Source organism: Gobius niger, assembly GCF_951799975.1.
Source record: "Gobius niger genome assembly, chromosome: 4".
In the NCBI taxonomy this organism is placed as follows: domain Eukaryota; kingdom Metazoa; phylum Chordata; class Actinopteri; order Gobiiformes; family Gobiidae; genus Gobius; species Gobius niger.
The window spans coordinates 22,263,766-22,288,293 of record NC_136855.1 but is presented as its reverse complement, the minus strand read 5'-3'; the positions used below and the strand labels follow the sequence as shown (position 1 = coordinate 22,288,293).

General features: G+C 40.3%; 1 protein-coding gene across 1 annotated transcript in view; it reads right to left on the bottom strand.

Annotated features, from left to right (window-relative positions):
• The window catches only part of kiaa1549lb (KIAA1549-like b), a 50,283-nt gene that overhangs the window by 11,596 nt on the left and 14,159 nt on the right, over window positions 1–24,528 (bottom strand). The window contains exons 2-13 of the mRNA XM_079554952.1: window positions 15,485–15,796; window positions 12,683–13,153; window positions 12,456–12,571; window positions 10,017–10,236; window positions 9,746–9,879; window positions 8,631–8,799; window positions 6,490–6,549; window positions 3,920–4,071; window positions 3,010–3,181; window positions 2,770–2,933; window positions 2,356–2,391; window positions 1,091–1,281 (exon numbers count right to left, since the gene is read on the bottom strand). Of these exons, the coding sequence (XP_079411078.1) occupies window positions 1,091–1,281; window positions 2,356–2,391; window positions 2,770–2,933; window positions 3,010–3,181; window positions 3,920–4,071; window positions 6,490–6,549; window positions 8,631–8,799; window positions 9,746–9,879; window positions 10,017–10,236; window positions 12,456–12,571; window positions 12,683–13,153; window positions 15,485–15,796 (2,197 nt within the window). The remainder of the gene's footprint in view (window positions 1–1,090; window positions 1,282–2,355; window positions 2,392–2,769; window positions 2,934–3,009; window positions 3,182–3,919; window positions 4,072–6,489; window positions 6,550–8,630; window positions 8,800–9,745; window positions 9,880–10,016; window positions 10,237–12,455; window positions 12,572–12,682; window positions 13,154–15,484; window positions 15,797–24,528) is intronic.

Below are 24,528 nucleotides of genomic sequence, written 5' to 3'. Positions count from 1 at the left end.
CAGGCAGGTCTCACCTTCTCTGTGAGACTGACACATTTATTTCAACTTATAGAGTTTTTATCTCTGTTTGAATTGCATTTAATAATATTAATAATAGACACACAAAGACGCTTTACATTGCATTATACCATGGTCTGGGTGAATACTCGACTTTGATTGGCTGTAGGGTGTGGGTTAAATCTACACCTATAAGTATAGTTATACTACTGCTACATACTACTAAAGCACTATACTACTACTACTACACAAGGTCCGGCAACTCTTAAATCACATTCTTTGTCACTACACTGCAGCTGTTTCCATAGTAACGATAAACAATTTTGCTGGAATTAGGGTCAGGAAAAACAGATAAAAAAGTGAAATAACTCATGCCGGGACAAAAAAAAAAAAGCAAACACAGTTTCAGTTTGTGGGACCATAGTATAAGCTGGATAATGCACTCTGAGGTGTCCATTATCAGAAATAACCGCCGTCCAGTTATTTCTGATAATGGACGCCTCAGACCATTCCAGAGCAGGAAGGGCATTACCCCGTCCTTATTTAAGCTACTATTGTAGCCACAGCTGCCTCGCTTCCGTAGACTGATGGAAGCGAGGCAACCTGTCTGCGCCATTGGCCCCTCCGACCAACCACTCACTCACACATTCACCCAGGCTTCCAGGTGTTAGTCAATTATGTCAACGATCACAATGCAAAAGCTGTATTCATATATTGTATATAGTCATTTTTAAACTGGTAATGCTGGTGGGCTCTAAATGTTAGTAGTTACGGGAAGCTAACTTAACGTATAACTATAACTATAACTTAATTCACTCCACATAGAAAACAATCATGAATTTCATAATAATATTTTTAAATGATGAATTAATAAATGTATTTATTTTTAGCCATAGAAGGGATTAGAGGTAAAGTCGATCAGTGGTAAATATCCAGTGCAATAGAACATATTCTTCCATAGCCCTGTCATACAAAGGCACAATGTTCTGTGACCAGGCCGGTCCACACACTTTTCCCCCAAAATGTTCTCAGAATGTGCTTGTATAATTTATCTTGTGAACAGAAATCAGTTCAGTAGTAGTAAAATGTGTACCTTTTGCTTCTGTCTGCGGTGAGGCTCTTCTTGCTCACGCTGCCGTCTTGCTGCAGAGCCTTTTCCAGCGACAGTGCTGTGTCCTTAATTTGTAGCGACATGACTAAAGTATCCTGACTGACAGGCAGGGCCTCCTCATCACCTCCCAGCTGGCCGAGGTGCTGCTTGGCATAGTCAAAACCCTGCACCGGCTGATGGTCACAGTGTGAATGTGAATGAAGACAGCGAAGAGACAGGCTTAAGTAAGAGTGATGCATTTTATATGAAGTCATAAGACAGTTGTATGACGTTCAACACCAATATTAGACAAGTAGAACTGACATTTATAGTCTTAAAAACGAAACATGGAAACATATTTGGAACAGGGATTACAGCTTAACTATGTGTAAAAATAGATTTGTTTTATTTTTTCTAGAGTCAGTTTAATCTGTATGTACTATTTGGTACAGGCCAAGTCTTAGCAGTGATTTAAGGGCATGCAGTAAATCCAAGAAGACACACAATTAATAAGAAACAAAGCTCAAACACAGTGGGTATTTGGATATTTGGGGCCATCAAAGTCAAATAAAACTGCATGGGAGAAATGTTCACAAAGCTGTAAAGAAATTCAGGGAGAGGTGAAATGTGGGACCAGCAATTTGTTGAAACCTTTGGAGACAATGGCACAGAGGAAAGGCCAGGAGGGGAAGTTAGATACAACTGAATTTATCATGTTTAAGTTTTCCTTAAAGCTGCATTATGCAACATCTTATGTGTTTCGTATTTGACCTTTCAGTGACCCAGTGGCTGTATGGGTGGTTAGCTTGGCGCCTTGCTTTCCATCCTGGTGACCACTAGGATGCTCAAGGTTTCTGGTAAATTTTCTGGATGGGATGTATAAAAGTACACCAGCAGTGAAAACATACCAGAACCCTAAAAAATTGAGCACCTTAGAGGCCACCGGGATGGGAAGTAAAAAGCGCCAAGCTAACCACCCACACAGCCGCTGGGTCAAAAACACATTAATATGAACTTTTTTCCCCCCATAAAAGTTGCACACCTTTAAGGACATAGGAGGTGTCAGGGATATGTGGGCCAAAGTGAAGAAACAGCTCTTATTTGTTTATAAGTTCTGGTGCCAAAAGAACGGTAATAATTTATCTCCTGACAAAACTACATTAATAATTCATATACGGTTTAATAAATCATATACTGAATTCCAATAAATCATATACTGTATTGCAAGTGCCACAATACAATAAGTTCATAGTGAAAGTGACAAATACCTGGTGGTAGAAGCCCGCGTCCCTCCGATATGACATCTAAAAAAGATAAAGATAGTGTGTAAGTAGTCTAGTCTCATTGCTTTTTTGTTCTGTTTTTTACTGCAAAGGCTTGAACAAATGAGTAAAATGGGTAGAGTAAGCAATACATTTGATCAAAATTATAATTGTCATCCAAATAATTAATGAAGTACAAGGTTAAATGTAAGATATACAAATTGTAAACATGAAGCTTTTGTCACCCATAGATTTAGATCTTAGAAAGATTATGTAGTATGTATGTATACTATATTATGTGCTCATCTCAAAGTGGTGACTGAGGGGTGGATGTAAAATACAAAGCCCCGATCTCTGGCTGCTTCTGACAAGTTGCATGACACGAAGCGAAGACAGGACACTGGGATAGGCCGACTGTACCTTGGCTCGTGGGTTTAGGTTTCCAATGGCATCAGTTTTAAAGTCGTTCTTATTCTTCCTGCACAGCACCGCAGTGATGATGATGATTATAATTGTGACCACAGCGATTGGAGCCAACACCGCGGCGATTATCCAAAGATTACTAGAGGGGTTCTTGACCACAGCTGAACAGAAAAGGAGAAGAAATTCAAACAGTCATTAAATGCATTCCTTCACATTTCTTGATCTTGTTGGGCTTACCTTCTGCTTGCAGCTGAACAAAGAAGCCCAGTGTGAGAGCCACGGTCTGGGAGTCCACTGTGTTCAGGACCTTGGCTGCTGATGTGCCCAATAGGGGAGTGCCGCTGTGTTGAACATAATATGTCATTTCTGCTGGATTCTTCAGCCCGGAGACTTTGCGTATGCTCACCATCTGATAGAAAATGGAAAATATGTACAAAACACAAGATGTGAAGATAGGCTAACTTACAGATATCAAGTTATAATACAATATCCATGTAGATTTATATGTCATTTTTGACTAAGAACACAAAATAAACACAATTTAAAGGCATGCAAAAAGGACTGTGCCTTGTATAGTTATACCAATTAATTTTGTGTCAATATACAGTAATTTCCTCCTTTACTTATGCCCAATGGGGAGTTACGGTCATTGGAGCGCAATCTAGTTAGTTTGGGCTTTAGACAGTTAATTCTAATTAATTACAGCTAGTTGCCGTTCAGATTTATTCACTCTTCGGGGTAAATAACAAACAAAGGGGCATGCAAACTCCACTTGAAGAAATGGTCAGGTCAGGGGAAGAATGCATCCACACTATGGTTTTATGAGATGTTACTATAACATTTTCATTGTCGATCTTACCACAGAGAATAAAAAGACATTCTTTTGAAAACAACCTTAGTCAGTAAAAGTTAAAGTCCAAGTTTTCTCTATACATTGTGTTGCTCAGAGTGATTTTCTCTCCACTTCATTCATGGAAAAGACCTACACTTAAATCACATGTTTATGTATTGAGCACAACGTTATAGATTGTGTAGTTCATCACTGGTCTATTCAACATAATGGGTGACTATGGTGTGAATGCTAGTATCCAATTTCTGATTTCTTTCCAGAAAGGCGAACTCGAGTTTTCCCATCTGATCGCTGCACCTGAACAGTGAAGCCGCCCACTGTAGTCGCTCTCCTGAAACGTGTGCCCTGTTGCCCTGCCAGCACGAACAGCTCTGCCAACCGCTGCTCCATCAGACTGGCAAAACTCTGGTACTGTCCCTCCAGGCTGCTGTTATCCACATCCTGAATCACTATGAATGAGATGAAAGCAAGAGTACAATCAAACGGAGGATACGGACAGACACTGACATGTGGTGCTAGAACTGGACATATGTGGGATTTGGTGAGAGAACAAGCTAAAATCATTGCACAGTATGTCCCTGAGCAGCTAAAAACACAGCCACTGATTATTATCACACTTTAGATTCTTGAGAAGATCTGACAGAATGACTTAATCACAAACTCATTTTCCTTCTTTTCATAGACCATTTTGCTAGACTGTTTGTGGCACCAACATACGGTACTTGCGTTCTTTAACAAACTAACATACTTCAAGTTTCTGTCACATACAGATACATGTGCAATAGAAAAGTTGTCATAGTATGAGGATAGGTTACTTTTACTCGGGAGCAATAAGAGATTGTGAGATTTTCTATCCAGGTACTAGTCAAGAAAAGAAGGAAATGAACCTGGAAGTACAACATGAAATGAGGTAAGTTGTATAAAAGTTATATCAGGACAAGGATGAATAGAAGAAAAGCACTTGGCCCAGATAAGAGCTGTGGACGTACATTACGACACTGTGCTGACCAATTTAGTGGTGTCCTTCAACATGTTTTCAGCTGTCACTTGACTTCCACATTATGTACACCAGATTTTTAAAGTGAGCCCAGTAATAAGATAATAACATGCCAAAGGCACAGAACAAATGAAGACCAGAGGCATTAAAATCCATGTGAATGATACATGAAAAAAACATTTATCTATAAGGGAAAATGTTGAAATATGTGAAGGGTAACATAGAGCCATTGAAATTGCCCATGTTTTTTTGTTACTCTGAATTCTTATGCATAAAAACACTTTTATCTGAAGGTTTTTCATGGGCTTTTAACACAGTGCAGTCACTTCTTCAAATTCAAAGATTCATCAGCTGGTTTCGTGGAATTGTGTTCTCCTTAAAACAGACAGCAGAGTTTTTTGTAAATGACCTTCTGTCTGAGATTCCAACTATATCCACTGGTTCACCACAAGGGTGTGTACAGTCTCCGCTTTGTTTATTTTGTAAACTGACCAATACAAAAGCCCCCAAATCTCCTCCGTTTTGATACATAGATGAGAAGAGGAGAGGCTATGTGCTAACGCCGTCTGTGCTCTGTTTACGTGACTGAGCGCACGCTTAAAGACCAGACAGCTACATATCAATTTGTCTAACCTAAGGTAAGAACATATCTCAGTATTTAAAAACAATGGCCTATTCCTTTAATTGTGCAGTCAAAGTAATACGTTAATCAAATGTAACTAAACAACGAGTGAAGTCTGAATATTTTACTCAACTAGAAAAAACTAAATAGAAATGAAAAGAAGGGACTGAAAGGGACTGAAGATTCCAATGACATAGTTTGGTAGCAAAGCCCAAAGAACAAGAGTGTGTACACGTGTGGCAGAAGGTCTTAAGGATTAATAAAACATATAAAGGTGACTAAATGTGTTATAGATGTAATTTAGTCGACACACACTTTTGTTGACAAAAAAATATCTATTTTCCTACATTATGACAAACCTTTAAAGGTGCATTATGCAACTTTTTATGCCAAAAAAAAAAGAGTTGATAATTGTGTGTATTTGACTTTGTTGTGATCCAGCGGCTGTAGGAGTGGTCAGCATGGCCTTTAATTTCCATCACAGTGGCCTCTACAATGCTGCCGGATCAGATGTAGGTTTTCTGGTGACAGGGTCCGTCAACAGTGAAAGTTTTCCAAACAATTGATCCTGGAGTGTCCTGGAGACCACTGTGATGGAAAGTAAAGGCGCCATGCTGACCACACATACAGTTGCTGAGTCACTGCAACATCTTTTTTTTGTCCACATAAAAAGTTGCATAATGCGCCTTTAAATAACAATTGAAAAAAAAGAAGAAAAAAATACAATTAAAACTACATTGAAAATATTTCTAAAAGTAACACTGCTGTGAGCCTGGTATATTTTTCTAGCCATAGTTCCACTGTAGACTCGAAAAAAGTTGAGTGAGGGACATTACAATTCTATGGCTCATGGGCGTTTTCTCTCCACCTTTGGACATCAAGGTGTTGCTTGTTACATTTTTCTGAGTTGAGGTGAGGCGCAGTAGTCCTGCCAGTCATACATCTTCTTCAGTGTGAGTAAATCCCATTATCTGGTCTCTGACCTTGAGGTGGCTTTGCCTTTCATTGCGATAAGTGCAGGGTTAAGGGCTACCAAGTCAGGTTTAAGAGGCCCATCCATTACACAACCACTGGGCGCCCTTGAAGACACTGTCATACTTCACTGTATTGACACTGTACATAAGTTATTTTACTGGAGCGTGCACCTTCATGATAAGTGATACATTAAATATAGGAAACAAAAAGCATGTCGTCTAATCATTAATTATGAACAGTTATTAAGTTTCTAATCTGTGAATATGAACCCACCTGTTATAACCCAGTAGTCTTTGGTAGCAGCAGACGTGTTCAGATTGTGGTATTCCAGTGCTGTGAAGACACAGGGGGGGGGGAAACTGTAATTTATGCAAATTGAGGTGTTTGCTTTGCTGTGGTGACTTTGTGAGTGCTAAAATGAAGGACTGAAGAGATTTTGTTGTTAAATGTATTTCTCGCCTGATTTGTCTCCAGTGTTGGAACTTCTCAAAGTTTCTGGGAAAAGAAACATACAGAGGAGAGCTAAGGGCCAAAAGATGATACTGTGCAGTGGGGGAAGGGAATATGACTGTAAGGTTCAGAGGTAATCACTTCGACCTTGTTTATTCATTTTATAGCTTGAATATAGTGGACTATTTATCAGCAATGTTTTTCAATGAGCCTCTGCTGCAGTGTGATAAGATGTTAGAGAAAGTTCTGTAGCAGCATAGATGAAATAAGAGGGACCACAGGGTTGTTCAATCAAATACTGAATGCTTTCCGCTTCTGTAAGTGTGACTTGTTTTTCAAGAGCTGTTGGGAATGAAGCGTGGTGAGTGTGTAACTAAGGTAAACCCCTCCTCCTCTCTTGTGCCATTTGAGGTAAAAGCTATTTCTCCAAGGTTTCGCAGACAGTACCTGACTCATCCCCTCTAACCCAGATTTTATTGCCCTATTCCTAAAGTGGATGTGAGGTGTTGCACTTTTCATTAGTAAGAGACATTTTCAGGACTCTCAGAGGACTTCAATGTATTCATTGTCTACAACCCTTTTGAACTAGCTCCAGCAAAAAGCTATTATGGAGAAGAAATCAGCTAAAGTTTAAAGTGAGACAAATTGCAAACTCCCCTCTACAAAAAGTCCCTTAATAGAAAAGCAAGACTCTTGATTCAACATTGTGACCAGCACTAAGCTAAAAAAACGGCGTCCTACAGCTATTGGCTTGGTGGCTATAGTGACAACACAGTCCAAGAACAGAGCCGAGAGCACTTTTAATCATTACTGCAATAGCATGCTTTGATGTGCAGAGCCACTGCTACACAGCATATGTTCATATCTCCAGCGAATATACGTAGCGATCGCTATTGGCAGAAGAGCAAACTATCACAGCAAAACCTCTGTCTCGGTGCAAATACCAAGTAGGTTTGGTTTAATAATATAGTTTCCTATTCCCTAACTAAATAAGAGTAATTTTTGATACACAGATTGTCATTGTCAATTTTACCATAGAGCAAAGCGACTTTTAAATGACTTGTTTTGGCTGTGAGGCTGAAGCCCGACAACTATGGGGCTAACATGGCATGTTAGTTTAGTTTATTCAAAAACACCCATTTATATTACCCACATGCTGAACTATTACTGTTGAATGGATGTTCAATGAAACAATTTGAACTTATGATTAATGCAGGACATTTCATCAGGTTTGCTCTACCCTCAGCCTGTTACACAGAGCCATGTGGCTCTGCTGGGCTAGTTGTCGAGACTAATTCCCTGTCACATTTCATTTTCTTTTAGTGCAACTCAAACACAGGCGACCATGACTGCTGGATGAAAAGGGAGACATTTTCTAATTTACATACACAGTTTACATACAAGGGGCCAGTTCTTGTGCCTGGCACAAGGACAGCACAAACTCTAAACGCTATGGTTGTCTTCCGAGTGGCGCAGCGGTTGCGCCACTGTTGAGAGGGCGTCGCTTATGAAAAGAGAAGAGGTCGCCGCCCCCCCCCCCCCCCCCCCCAACTTCGCCCCTTCCTTGCAGTGGAGTCTGGTTGGAGGAAAAGGCCATTATATATAACACCGCCATTGGCCATGGGTGTTTCTCCACCCCACATAATTCCCACTTAAAAGAGGTAAGTTTAAGAGCTGCAAAATCTGAAAGTGCACTCCTCCTAAGTGCTGCGTTTAGAAACACAAGATCGGGCCCACAGTGTTTAACACGTTTAATAAATATGAAACTATGTTGACTGAACAGCCATAGACAAAAGCGGTACAACATTCAACCTTGTCTGACCTTTATCAGAGTGACTGAAGAATTAGACAAATAAACAAAGATATAACAAATTGTGTGAGTGTGAGGTACAAAAGACATTTGCGGCCTTTTAATCTACCAAAGAAAATAATGGCTGTGTTTCTGCACACAAATTGCAACTTACGCTCAGCAATGATAAGTGGCGGATAGAAGAGGAAGTAGCCCACCAGCTCAGCTGACAGCTGACCGAGGAGGTTCGAGGCAGTTGTGCCATTAAGGAAGACAGTGCCATTCTTCACAGTGTAGACCAGGGACACAGCCGGGGAGCTTGCAGCCTGGGACACACTCAGCATCTGAGAGAGGACACAGCATCAACAAGCAAAAGATTAGAGAGCTACTGGTCTTTTAATGTAAACTAGAGCTGAATACAAAGTGACATGATGGTGTGAAGTGCCATATCATCAATTCTGGTGCTATGAGCAGGCACAGCAGGAGGGGGTTTCAAAGATGTTCACTTTGTCATCATGGCACAGAAAACAAATGAGATTTCATATAGGACGCACAATGATGACTCCTCATTAAAATCAAAGCAAAGATTGTTGGCATTATGATTAATAGGCCCTCAAAGACTCTGCCTTACATACTTTTATTGTATACTGTTTAGTATTCCAGAATATATATAAAGTATTTGTACATAATTTCTGTGCATACAAAACGCTGGCACAGATAGGGTTGAAAGAGTTCAAATAAAGCTAAAAAAAAGTAGTTGTCAGCAATCATCAAGAAATGATCAGTATTTGCAATTTCAGTGCTCAAATGATTGGCAAAAAGTCCAGAGAAATATGCCTGGGCTGAATCAGCTTATAACATCAGCAGCTGAGGAGCAAGCACTTTGAACTCCTATGTGCAGGATCATTCAAATCTGCAACAGAAAAAAACCCGACTATTTGGCAAAAAAAATGGCATCATATAAGCCTGTTGATTATGAGTTTACAGAGAGACAGTTATAAGTAACTAAAAAGTAATTTTCTACAGATGTAAATTATGTGGATGTATTTTGTTCAGTTCTTATTTTTTTAAAACAAGAACATTCATAATAATACAGATAAATCAATGTGGGGATAAATTGGCTCAGTTCAATGCTATTTTAATGTAAGGTTGTGAAGAGCAATGTTTACTTTTGTAGAAATACAGAGGAGACTTCAGATAAATAGACAAAAGAGCTGTGACTTCACATCTTTGTGAGGAGGCCAGACACTGAAGCTGTAAAAAACAAAGATAAATCACAGCTGACAGTACCTGAACAGAGAGCCTGTTGTGGATGCTGAACACTTTGGCCTGAGCTTCAAAGAAGACTTTCTCCAGCCGCTGCTCCATCGTCTGAGAGAAGCGACAGGAGCGTGGATCATCAGCGGCTCCCACAAACTGCAGCACTGCAACAGCAGACAACATCAATCCTCACTCACAGTGTCATTTTTTCTATAACTCGGATTCACTGTGAAGTGTGACTTTAAATTGGAGGAGAAGTTTACACAGCAGAAGCACAGAGCATCAGTCTCATACTGCTGACCTGTTTTGAGCTGTAAATTGGGGGCTGGGCTGCTCCTCCATAATGCCACAGGCTGAGGCAGGGCTGTTACCATGGGGAGGTACTGCCGCAGGTCTGCAATCAGCTTATCACGACCGTACGCGTTCAATCCATCCAGCACCACAGAAGGGGGGTAAACAATGTCCCCGCCAGTCACATGATACGCCACTGTCATGTTGGGTGAACCAAATACTGTTTCTATCTGAAAACACAGGCAGAGAAAAAATACATAAACAATGTATTATTGGGAAGGCCGGGATGATGATTACCTACCCTGTTTATTGATTAATATTCAATACAAAAGTAAAAGCAATGTAATGAAATACTAAAGAAAGCAGTCTACGGTATTTAACTGCATGTCATTGATAAAGACTGTGTCCCCCCAGGTTCAAGCAGCAAACAGAGCCAGCTTGTGTAAAGGTGGCTGTTGGGAAACAAAGATATAATCAGTGCCAGTTATTGGTAAAACGTTTTTGATTGTTGTTGCTGTGACGGGTAAAACATCTCTGTATCAATCTTAATCATTTGATGTTTTTTTTTTTTTGTGAGCCAAAGAATCCGAGGCCTGAATCACAGACGACAGGAGCTCTCAGTGCTGTTATCTCGATATAGCCCTGCCCTATCTGTGACACGGAGACCCATTGAAAGCCCAGAGTCAGTGTTCAGGCTCAATCTAAAACCGTGTGTGTGTGTGTGTGTGTGTGTGTGTGTGTGTGTGTGTGTGTGTGTGTGTGCGTGTGTGTGTGTGTGTGCTCTGTCAACAGCCCTTTATTATCACTTCATCCTCACCAGATCTACCATATAAAGGTGTAATTAAAAGATTGTATTTTGAGCAAGGCAGCGCTGTTAACACACACAAAAATCTATATCTCAAAAAGAATTAAGAGCCTCTCATCAGATTAGTGCATTTTGGCATTCAATAAGTTGTTGGTTATTGTAGAGCATTGGCTACATGCCACGACTGTTTTCTACTTTTCTTTTAGGGATCCTAAATGGTTTTTGACTTGCGGTTCATTTAATCTATTTCTCGTCATTTTTTAGCATCAGCGCAGCACATTGCTCTGCTCCAAACCATTTATAACCTATAATTAAACACAGAGGCAATTTCCCTTGCCAGCAGCTTGCTTCCTATTGGATGAGAGAGCAGTGGTACTAAAAAGAACCCGAGCAGTGGTGAAATGGGTGACAGGAGTGCGCTGAAGCATGACACTTGAGAGACTAGAGGGAGAGAGAACATGTGAGAGGGTTGACCTTCACGTTGGCAGAACAAACACACCTAACTCCAATGATTTGATACTTACACAGTGCAGCACACTAGGATCTTTATGCAACACTAAACTGTGGATAACTCTGTATGAATCCACACATACAGGAGCACTTAACACCAGCTCAAACATTTAAAAGGCACTCAGAGCCCCTGGAGAGATAAGAGGAAATGTCTCTCGAATGGGAGGCAGAGACGACTGCACAGATTCATTCATTTTCATTCAGACTTTTGTGACAGGTTTTACATCACTAAGGTACAGGCACAAACAGTCTGCCTGCTTCTCAACTACTGATGCTAGAAAACTACTATCAGTCTTATCTGAGCAGTCTATTTGCAGCTGCAGGTCAGAAGGAGATGCATTGTTTTTTCAACAAAAAAACAAAAACAAACCAAGAGTACAAATGCATTTTATGTAAGACTGAACACCCGCAATGACAGTAGAATTAACATCCGATATATGACAGCAGTCACCGTCTTTTGGGACGCATATAACCTCATTTCTATATTAGTCCTCAGCTGCTCTAGCTCTACATGAGGGTCCTTGATTTACAGGGCTAATTCCCTCCCGAAAGAAGAAATGAGCTTAAAAGTGCACAGAACTTTTAATGCCACAAATGCATCAGATGTTACATTTATTGTTTCTAAACTACTACTAAACCAACTAAACTAACTATTCCATCAAAGAGACAACTGAGGGGGAGTTTAGATATTCAAAAATAAATTGGACACTATGGAAAATATATGATAAAAATGTTTGTTGATACTAGCATTCTCCAAGTTAATTCAAAGTGTCAAATTAGTTTTGAATGATTGGCTGGACTCATCAAATAGGAGTAACATGGTACACCTCAGTTAGTTTGAGCATTTGGGTAAAATGGAAAATCTGATTGAAAACTTACAGTTTGCAAAACAGCAGATACTTTCAGCAAAACATGCCACCCATTTATTTTGTTTGTGGACAAACGTATTTACATATTGCATGTTTTTGGCAAATTTGGCACAAGCTCCATGAAAGCTCTGGTGAATGCGCACCTGCAATAATCTGGATCAACAAGCAAATCCATCTGTTCTTTCCTTGTACTAACTTCAACTAAATCCTAACACTGAAATATCCCCAGAATTCATAATGAAGACTATAGGAATGACAAACTGACCTGGGCCTGAGCCGAGCTGTCATTGAGAGCTTTTCTAAGGCCTTGACTCAGCCCCCTGCGCAAGTTCTGCCGCTGTATGCTGTCCAGTCTGTTCCTCCTCACATAGATGGAGACCACTGGGACAGGGACCGACACACAAAAACAGATACAAGTATCGGACATGTCACAAGTAAAACAACAAATTATCCAATTTGCTTTTTATAGTTACAAGAATGAAGACAAATTACCTGTTTTCACCCACATTCTCTCTGTAATGTTGCACTGCTGAGGGGGGGACTCGGTGGTGGTTGTAAAGGGGGAGATGAAGACAGTCGTAGCCCACCTGGGAGGAGCCGTTCTGAGGACAGGTGGGGTAAACGTCCTCCTGTTTATCGGACTCCTTATAGCAGTTGTTATATTTGACCTCCTTGTTGTGGTTGCGGTCCGTGCAGTCGTAGTTCTACTTGTAGTGAAATGCTTTGTGACTTCTACAGGTGGCACAGTAGCAGTAGCAGTAGCAACGTGGCTACTTCTCGTGGTGGTAAACTGGACAGAGGCTGTAGTGGTGTCCCGCGGAGGGGTCCAAGATGATACCTGAGATGTTTGTTGTGTGTTTCCGGACAAGACAACAAATGGAGAGGATGATGGACCAATCTCCATCTGACCCGGGAAAGAAACTGTAGTGGCTGCTGTAGTGGTTAAATCACCAACTGTTGATGCTGTAAGGACATCAAAATCCACAGTGACTTCTTGCGGGTAGCCGGGTTTTGTTGACATTGTTGGCGATGGAAAAAGTGGAGATGGAGGAAGCAAACTTTTTACAGTAAATGTGGTGAGAGGAGTTATGGGAGTTGACAGGGAAACAATGCGAGAAGCCAGAGCAGATGTCAAATCATATTGCTCTGGAGAAGGAAATGGTGGGGACAACATTAATGATGATGACGATGATGCTGATAATGATGATGTTGAAATTTGACTTTTTAGTTGATCTTTACTTCAGCGAAAGCGCTGGGGTTGACTGTAAATCAAAACTCGATGTGGCATCAGCAGATATCACATGTTTTTGGATTAAATGCATATGAATCCTATGCATTTAATCAAACAGGAAACAGGTCGTTTGTGCAAGAGCATTATGTCGCTGTCCATGGTGCTGAATTGCATGCTCATATGAAAGTGCATCTGTATGTAGATTAGACAATGACCCATCAAAGCTAACTGAAGTAGTTTCTGGTATAAAAGCGTTTAATTCAAGGGGCTTGTGCTTGCTGGTGTCCCTCTTTGTATATTGTGCCTGTGGTTGTGTGCCAAGGCTGAAAATAGCTTTGCTGTGCTGTCCATCACCAGGAGAGGTAGTAGCTTCGGCAGAGGAAAGTGGGTAGAAAATGGTTGTTTTTCCCCCTAAATAAAAATCTGATTTATCGCTACCCCGACTGGCGATTGGTTCCTGAGAGCCAGTTGGAGAGCTTGTCCGAGGTGTGAAAGACATGTCTGTCCAGGAAGAAGACGGATCATTAGTACTCTGGACTGTCACATATTGTTTACTTTTTACTTTTTTAATACAGCCAGAAAACTAAGAGCAAGCTAGATTTTTTTCTACTGAACCTTCGTTCAACTTTAACTCATCTTTTGTTGCTATGAAAGAAGATACACTCAGAGTGGCAGTAACATCTCGATTTGGAGTTGGCCGTTTTTCCAACACAGCAGGCGCTAAAGTCATTGCAGTATTCATGCCAATGCTTTTAGCTGCGTTTTCTTTTTGTCTCAAGTAGTTACCTTTAAAAGGCATTCCACGGTCATACCTCTCCAAAGATGCGTTAGCTGAGGCTATAGCGAGTTCAGATTGATTTAAGTGTAACAAAATCCCATTTGACTGGCATTTTCAACATAGATAAAAACATTACTCTACTTTGAAACGCAGATGTCTCTTTCACTGTTGTGTGTCCTCTATGGTGTGTCTGGATTGCCACTTCTTTAGCATTACTGTTTGCTGTTGCAAATGTGTTGACCAGACCAGTGAAACACCATCACTGCAAGACTTTTTTTTTCTGATAGGGAGAGTGGCTTGTCCATGGTGGGCAATAGGCTTGTGAACTTTGCACCCTGAATCCCTCCTTGCTTGTAAATCATGTTGATAGTGGGAGCTTTAGGCCCACTGTGACCCGCTGCCATCGATATATCACTATGATGAGATGCATACTCCAAGGAACCAGTGCCGTAATGGATATGTATGGACTTGGTGATGGCCGGATGAGGGAGAGGGCCCGCACTACTGGATACTGTTGCCGGGGTAAAGAAAAATGGCGGTGATGTTGCACTCGTTGTTGCATTTGGATTTACAGTGTGTGAACTGAAAGGTGACATAATTGCTTTTCCCCGGGTTTGGTGAACAGAAGAGAGCGTCTCAGCCTGGCTTGTGTTTGACATCTGCTGGGGGACATGACTAGCGTGCGAAAGGGGTGTCGACGGGGCTGATGTTAGATTTTTGGAAGGCTTGCCTTTGAACATGCTGATGCTCTTGATCTGAAGAAAACAAGGTGGTTGTTTTATGATAATCAGCGAATGAAAAGTGTGAATTTTGAACTGCAAGTGCCAAATTCAAAAGCGTAGGACTGGCTACTTTAGATTCTGCGCTATTTTGCTGAGATGTTCCTTCTGCATCTACAGTACGGCTTAATTGAGCTCTATTAGTAATTCCTCCTTATGGGTGAGGAACATGGTGTTTTGCAGCCCCTCTACAGCTGTTACAGGCTGTTCACTTTGAGAAGACAAATATCCTGATCTTTTCGAAGTCCTGGTCTCAAATACTTGACCTTGTGAAGAGTGTATTTTCATCTCAGCGGCTGGTGAAAATGAAAAAGGTGCACATGTACAGACGGAGGAGCTGCAGCTGGTGATGAAAACATGGGCACATTATGGGCTCTATCCATCAAAACCAAATGTTGTGAAGCAGGCACAGTTTGAGGCGCTGGTGTGACAAGATCATTAGTTGTGTGTGTGTGTGTGTGTGTATGTATGTGTGTGTGTGTTTTTTGTTGTTGTTGTTGCCAAACCTGAACTATTAGAAGGCGGAGAAACTGTGGATGAAGGCAACAACATGGTGAGATCCTCGTCTCTGGTGATGGTGGGGGACGTACGGCTTTGCGCGACAGGACGTCTTACGGTCTCCGCCATGACGGTGAAGAAGGACGAGAAGGCAGGCTGTCCAGAGTAGCTTTCCCCTTTGGACTCAGAAGCACCATCCAAAGTCAGGTCTGAGAAAGGCACTGCCCCCACTGCAGACAGACCGGCCAGCGGGCGAGGGAAAGCAGTAAAAGGGCGGCCAACAAGAGGCGAGGAACCAGAGGCATCATAGGTGGATTTTTCTGTTGAGAGATGAAAGGAGGTACAAGATTGTTAGATCTTTGCAAAGGATGTTGTTATTAGGGAAGAGGATTTAGGTGCATATTACACTAGAGAACCTTGCTTACACACCCGTATGATCATTTTGCATGAAACTAAGTGCCATATGAGAGTCCCAGTTTTGTCCTTGGAAAATTAATTTCTTCATGTTTAACAACAATAACAACAAACACTTTTTTTCAATTTGATTCACATAGTTACAACTTCACTGGTGCAAAACTATGATTAAAGGGACTATACAGAGTTTAAAAATTATGTATTTTCCTCCGCCTACATGCTCCAACAATGTCCTAATGTGTAGAATGAGCCCAGACCTGTTCACCACAACTGCCTCTAAAATCCTGCACTGTCACTCAAAAAGGTGTTAATTCGGGTCCGAAGTGTCGTCATGCACGAGCTTAAAATAGAAGCTGCAGTTATGACTAAGACCTGAGGTGTCAGTAGTGAGTATAATAATGACCAACTTGCATCTAGCCCCATTTAACAGTCTTCATTGGCATTATCTTACCCAACTGAGTAAAAACTAGAAAACATAATAATGTTATATGCTCTTTTAAAGGAACAGGCCACGGTTTTTCCATACTGAGATATGTTCTTACCTGAGCTTAGACAAGTTGATGCGTAGCTGTCTGGTCTTTGTGCGTGCACTCAGTCACACAAATGTTGTTTGCATTTAGCCTCTCCTCCTCTCCTCTATGGGGCCAAACGGGGGTGAAGTTAGAAGCGACCAAGCTCTTCCACGTTTCCCCTATATACGGTTACGTGAGTAGCTACAAGCCAAGTATAGCTACACAAAATTAAACATGTCAATTTTCTAAGCGGATAACAATGAGTACTATATTGTAAGGCGTAATAACAATTTAGGAGCCTCCGTGCAGTAAAGTGAAGATATTACTGCAACATGTTTAATTTTGAGAAACTATACTAGTAACCATATTTAAATAGGGAAAATGTGGAAGAGCTCTATGGGGCCAAACGGCGGTTATAACTTCACCCCCGTTTGGCCCCATAGAGGAGAGGCTAAATGCTCACACCATCTTTGGTCTTTTTGCATGACTGAGTGCACGCGTAAAGACCAGGTGTGTTGTACCAGGTACACATCAACGTCTAAGCTCAGGTGAGAACATATCTCAGTATGGAAAAACGGTGGACTGTTCCTTTAAAGAAACTAGATGCAAGTTGGTCATTTTATGCTCACTACTGCCACCCCAGGTCTTACATATAACTGCAGCCTCTATATTAAGCTTGTGCATGACGGCACTTCAGACCCGAGGTAACACCTTTTTGAGTGAACAGGTCTGGGCTCATTCTACACATTAGGACATGGCTGGAACATAGGGGGATGAAGATACTTACTTTTAACATGTTTAGACTCCGTATAGTCCCTTTAAGGAGTATTTAGGGAACAAGAAGCTTGTGGTACCGGGTAACAATCAGAAAGTGAGGCCCGGTTCTAGCACAAAGCACCAACATTCATTTATTCTTTTATTTATTCTTTTTATTCTTCCTCTAATAATTACACAGCCCATGTAAATATGTCTATCCGTGTTTTCCAGTGTTCTGTAAGATTTGCATCAATCAACAAGAAACATTAACTTAATGATTGTTCTTTCTCCTGGATGTCTGAGTCTCAAAATCTGTAAAAAAAGAAAAAATGTGTATGTAGTCATTTATTCTTTCAACAAAAAAATAATATTTCCCAAACCTAACAGCGCAAGCTATTACGAAACAGCACGACATCTCGCAAAACAATCATTTACAAGTGACAGGCATTGGCAGGATCAATTTAAAAAGCAATTAATTAAAAACAAACTGGGACTAAAATGGATGGCTGCTGTCAGTTTGCATACTCAGTTCATAACGGTGGGCTTTGTGTGTATATGAATGTATGAATGAACACTCCTGCAGAAGACAGCAAGGACAGACATTTATGAACTCTCCAAGGAACAAGAAAAAACAGTTCAACGTGGAACAAACAGAATTATTCAGAAGATAGTAGGCGAATGCTCAAGTGGGATAACGTTATTTCGCCACAACGGATTTACGGTGAAGTTTATTGCTCTGAACTAGGTTAAAGACATTGACATTCATATTTCATAAAATGCTGAATTGGTTTAAAGACAGCTGATATGAAGTTTTCTTTCTATCCCGCTCCTTTTCGCTTTCAGCACATCTTTAGCGTGTCCATATAGGAATCCTTTTATCCATTTATATCGCTTTGCAGTCCTGTCACATCGCCCGCCCACGCAGTATGTTAACCCAGGAGTCTCCAGGCTGTAGGAGGGACCAGTGCAGGGGCTTAGCATAGGGTGGGAACAATGACAAATGTGCCCCAACTGCAGTAGAGGGTACAATAGAACTAGCACATTAAAAACACACCTATGTACATCGCACTGAGGGTTTTTGTTCATAGTTAAAAGCAACAGAACAAATCTCTGAAGCATGTGGCAGGTTACAGTGAGTGAGTAACACAATGTATCATCAACGCAAGTGGCTGGTTGTGTATAGTTGGGTATTTTATCGTTACATTGTTTTGTTTGAAGCAAGAAATAATGTGTTCACTTGATGATTTGAGATCTCAAAATTACAAGGTCAGAGCATCTCCAAATGTGTCGGTTGTTCCTGTCTGTAATTGTCTCTATGACAGGGCTCCTGACAAACACTGGTGCAGATTTTCAAATCCATTCACTTTCCTTGGCTTACACTTGTATTGCGCCTTGCAAGCTTGAAGTGAAAACTTTCTCAAAGCACTACAGTACACATGTTGATGCTTTATTGATTTTATCTGCTTTCTTGTAATTTTATGCACTTTGATTGCCTTGTGTATGAATTGTGCTCTAATAATAAATTGCCTTGCCTTGCAATGTAGTCATTATTCTTCCTTCCACACTCGTTTGTGGTGAGCTACTATTGCAGCCACAGCTGCCCTGGGGTAGACTGACTTTAGAAACGCCTCAACTGCTTCATAAAATAATGTTTAATGGCAATGCTTCAACAATTGCTGTGCCATCAATACTGTTTACTATAAGAAAGAGGGTGATTGAGCGCTACTGTGGGTTCGGTTTGTGATCTAGTCAGGTGCTCTATGAGGATCCGTATGCAGAAAGCTTCATTTGAAAAAGAGAAAGGAGGTCCGAGGCACAACCGACTTATGACAGACAGTCTGCCCTGATGAAGACCTAATCGGTCTAAACGCGTTGGTGTCCCTTCACAAAATAAAGGATTTTTAATTTCATAAGTCGGTTGTGCCTCGGACCTCCATTCTCTTTTTCAATACTGTTTATTATTTCTATAATGTTTTATGTGCATTTTGCAGAATCATTAATATCATTTGATAATTAACTTGATGGAAAAATAAGGATATCGTGCTGCTCAATATTTTAAGGCTAGTATTATGACAACTATACAGATATAACACAGTTCAGCTCAGTTAACTCATTCAATACAATGCGTCATGCTGGGAATGCTGCTGAGGCTTCTGTGTCAGAATGCATTTTTAACTTTTGAGACTCCATCAATGACACCTAAACCTGAAGGTTTTTTGTTGTTGTTGCAATAATTGAAAAGAAAGAAAATTAAAGCTTTACTTGCTTTCCCAATTCTGTCATGCTTTATACTTTTAAATGACATAGATCCCCAATAAACTGTCAAACTGTCTGATAGATTAATTGGTGTGAGATGAATTACTGAATTTCATTAACAGACACTATATTTGAAGTCAGGCTTTTCATACCACATTTATGAACCCATTTTAATTCCCTTTCTTCATTGAATCACTAATGTGTGGAAATGTGATTAGTTGAATTGCAATACTCAAACGTATAATCCACTTTTGAGGCGAGACGAGGACATAAAACAATGAGAGAGGAGTAGGAAAAATGTACCTAATATTTGTATTCTCTATAGAACTCAAAGCCATCAAAGCGAAATTACAACTACCACCTTTACTACTATTAAAGCCCATTTGAATCTAATACTGTAGTAAATGGGCAGTAATGTGGCTGCTTTGCAGTTTTATGCAGCTAAAATGTGGAACAGTCCTGTTCTGTAAAGCACTCTGAAGGACTTTTTGTGTACAAATTGTCTCAAGAAAAAAACCCTGTCCTGCCTCGTCTTTCCTTACGGCAGTTATGTTACACAAAAATACTTCCAATTCAGTCAGATACATGACTGCTGAATTACCATTACCATTTTACCACTGGCTCTAGGACTGTGTAGAGTGAAAGAGGCCGTAACAGAGTCTGTCGTACATGTGCTGCAAACTTATCAGGTCAGCGTGGCAGACAAAGAAAGTTGCTTTCAAACATGGTCACAACAAGGTCAATATCAGAGCTTTACAATGATGGAAACAAACTTTGTAACTCTCCCTCCTTGTTAGCCTGCAGTGACAACATGAGCACAGCAGTATGGGACTAAACCAGTGCCAGTTTAGGTGTGGGACCCTCCTACGGTTAGCCACCTGCTCTGACAGGGCAAACATATGGTTGCGTTTCATAAGGGGCTTGATCGAGGACAGGATGTACAGGCAGGAGACAGACAAAGACAGCTGTAAGGACAGAAAGCTGTCAGGTTTAGATAAAGGAATACAAAATGAAGCAGAGGAGCCAGGTGAAATTTATTGTGGAAAAATGTACGCGTCAAAGCGATGCTTACAAGTCTTCGGGCCATTTTAAATAAATGACTTCATTACCTCTGGTTCTTCTACATCAAACAGATACGTTTGTCACTGTCAAATCACATTAACGCACACAATGCTTTTATTGAATGACAAAGAATTTCAAAAGACATAATAGATTTCTTCATAACAATACACTTGCGGTATTGTTTAAAGTTTTGGCCCATAAATGTAATATTTTTAAATTACTCCAATACTTGGGTAGGGGTGCAGTTAGTGCTGGTCTAAACATGGACATGTGAGTTCGATCCTCATGGCTCATGTTTTCTCTAACTGAGACAAACTAACTGATAAAGCTCCCACTAATAAACCAGAAATAATTTCAGTATTATAAATATAAGCCTTGTCACACTTACTTACTGTTGATTATTAAGGGCAGGATGAACCCTAAGTCACATGGCCATGACCATTATCAGAGTTTGAAGAACATAAATATTGTTGTCAGGAAAACTCAACAGGTAGAGCTATTGTATATCGTACTTCTTATTTACATACTGTACGTTTGCAGCAAATGTCAAGTCAGGTTGAAAGACTTTTCCTTCACTGCCTGCTGCATCTTTGAGCTCACAGACATGACACGGGTCTGCAACGCTCCTCTCCAATTATGCAGAGCCTCTCCTGAAGCTGTTTTTGTTCTCTTATGTGCGGAAACATAGTAAACAAGTGTAATTCAATAGTGAGGTGGAACAGACCCTGGGAGGAACAGAAAGCAAATTTGAAAAGATTGGTTTGGTCAAGGAAGTGCCTCATACGTCCCCACCACAGCTTTTGGTTGTTTACAAAGAGCAGTGGCTTACATGACTGCTCCTGGCTGTTGTTGTTGAAATTATACAATTTGAAGCTGTGAGGGTAGGGGAAGTTTGAGAGCAGAGGATTTGACAGAAAACCTGCATAAATATGTATAGGACGCTGGAGGAGGAAGGTGGCGATGGTGCCAAGTCCACGGCTAAGGTGACAGTGGACCGAGAGGGTGACACAGCATGAGCAGAACACAGCAGGCTGGGACACGCACTGTTCGTCTGGAACAAGAGCCAGCAAACACTTAACCCTGTTCACACATGCAGGCAGCATCGCGATCTTTAGTAGTGCTGGGATTCATAATACAAGCACTTTTATGGGAGCTGAATCTTTGGGATCTGTAAAAACACTAAAAACTAATCACTTGGAGGTTGATAAAAATCCTCCAAAGTTTTTTCTCCTTTATTTGTATGTAAATTAGTGCTTCTGGGGTCAGGACTCACCAATACTGTATAGAACAGACCTGGGTAAACCTGGGTAAATGATTTAATCCGGCCATTCCTGTGCTGAGTTATGAATTTTTAAAGAAATCACCAGAATGCTCACTCCAGCCACTCCAGCTTAAACAAAAATAAAAGGAAAGCATTTCACACGTGACCAGCAGAGGGCACTGACATAATGAGAGATCAGGATATAAACAACACATTGTAGTCACGTGGGAATTGGACAGTCTGCCCCTGGGCGGCTGTGGCTACAATACATTACAATATATAATATATAATAACTTACCACCACAGAGTGATGTAAGTGTAAGCCATTTTTAGGCTACAGTCCTGTCAATCCTCAATAGTATTTTCCCAATCAAAACATTTTTATTTTGGAGCTTTTGTTTATGGAGCCCAGCAGTACACTCCCGATATATTTTGGCCCTCAGGGAAATTTACTTGGAGAACCCTGCTATCGCTTCATTTCCCACAAACTCCGTTTGCAGGAAGCGCAGAGGTGCTTTCAGTGCGATGGTAGAAGTTAGCGATGATGAGAAGTTGAATAACCTCAATAACGATGCACATACATGCATTGGCTTGATATGGCCAAATATTTACAGAAAATAATAGTCCTACTAAATAACGTAGGTATCAGCTAAGTTGCAGAATAAGTTTGAGTTATTGTTGGTGCAGCCCTCCGACTCAATTCAGGCTTTTCATGTGACCTCTCCCCTGGTATAGAATAATAATGGCTTGTATTGTACTTAAAAGCCTGTGTCACAAGTTTTTCAAAGCACTATACTGTAGTCATTATTCACTGACTCCATATATCGACAGTCTGAACAAGTCTATCACTCACTAGTCTATCACCACTATCAGGGTGGTCTCGGCTCAAATCAAAACCCATAGACGGCATTTTCACTTTTCTCTCTTGATCCCTGTTTCTCAAAATGGACTACTAGAATTTTTAGAAGCATCCCAGGGGGTTCTTAGAAAATGGGAAACGTTCATGCTAAAATGTGTTATAGATATATGGGTATTACAAAACAGCGTTAATTAGGCGTATGCATCAGCAATATTATTACGGTAATAAGGGTAGTAATGTACAATTCAAAGACATACAAAGAGCATTGTCCAATGAACATCAATATATTAGGGTATTAGGATACAAACATCCTTTGTGCAGAGCAGTTCCTGTCGTCTGAACACATGGGGAACAGAGTGACTAAGGAGCTGGCTCTGACCTGAGCTCTTACCACAGACGGAGTAACACGCTCTCTGTTTCGCTCTCTGTTTCGCTCTCTTTAGTCACAAAAATGTCATCACTGTCCATTGATTGAAGGAACACATGTTTTTTTCTGTCAACATTCCCACTGTTGTGCCTTTGCAATGTGCTGGTTTATCCTAAAATGTACTTTGTGTATATATTAATCAATGGGTTAAAAAAAAAAGTTTAGCTTCATAACACAATCCTATTTTAGCAAACAAAAATTATACATTTTAATACATTCTTTTGAATCCACTTCCTTAAGTCCAATTATCCTTGACTTCCTGCTAATTAAAGGTGATTGTTTAAAAAAAAAGCCATTGATGATTGTATTTCTTGTATTTTTCTTTTTTTTTTTAGTTAGAGCTGTTTTTTGGGCCAAGGAAAATGAATTGTTCATCTATATTCTACAACACGCATGTTTAGGCCTCTCATATATATCATGCTGTTATCAACTACTTTTTTCTCGGCCAGCAGCGGATGAGTAGATTGACTGTAAAGGCTTTTAGCAGCGTTTTGGAAGGTGACATTCTCTCCACTCTCCTATAGACTATCATATATCACTTGGCGAGGACAGTCAGTGCAGCGGAGGAAGCCAAAATGAATTGGTCTCTGGGCATTATCATGTAAATTTTCTAATGTGCTTATTGCAATATTTTTGGAAGCTCGTGTTTTTTTTAAGTGTATTGAACAGATGTCTCTTTGTAACTCGCCTCCTGCAGACCTGGACAGAAGTGCTCAATGAGGCAATTTCTAAGTAAACAACATTTTCTTTGAGATGAGTGCTGGTCAATGAATCGGAAAATGATCGTTATCGCGATATTAGGTCAACACAATATCCAACATAAGCAATAGAAGCAGCCATATAAGCAAGTATTTTGTTTTGTTTCATTTATGTAATGGTATGTTCTGTGTTGAAATGGTTTAGTCAAATACTGCAATAATACTGTTATAGCAATATTCAACACAGTTATTAAATGTTTTATAATATTGTGGAACTAAAAAAAAAAGCTTAAAACATTGTAATTACAGATGTTAATGTGACATAAATCCACAAATACAATATTCCAGCAGTAGTCTTCCTTTTCGAACTTTGTTAGAGCACACAGGCTGCTCTTCAACCAGAGTTTACAGTGCAAAAAACAGCACTGCTCCTGATGTGATAGAAACTACAGAGCCTCAGGGCAGTGCTGATCTGTCTGTCTCGGAGCAAGAACAGCACATTCTAGTGGTCAGCACAAAAACAGTCGACTGACTAAGACTCCCAAAATACATGGTTTAGGATAGACATGAAAGGTTACTTGCTTACACAGTAGTACACTGTGAGGCGTGCAGTTCTAATGAACAGCGCTAAATGTTTAAATGTAAATGAAGAAGAGAATAGAAGAAAACATAAACTGCGCAGACCTTGTTATATTTTGTAGATTTTCTTTTATATTCATCAAGATGCTACTACATTCATATTAATAATAGTTGAGAAGACATATAAGCATATATAGACATATATATATACATGTGTATATATCTGCA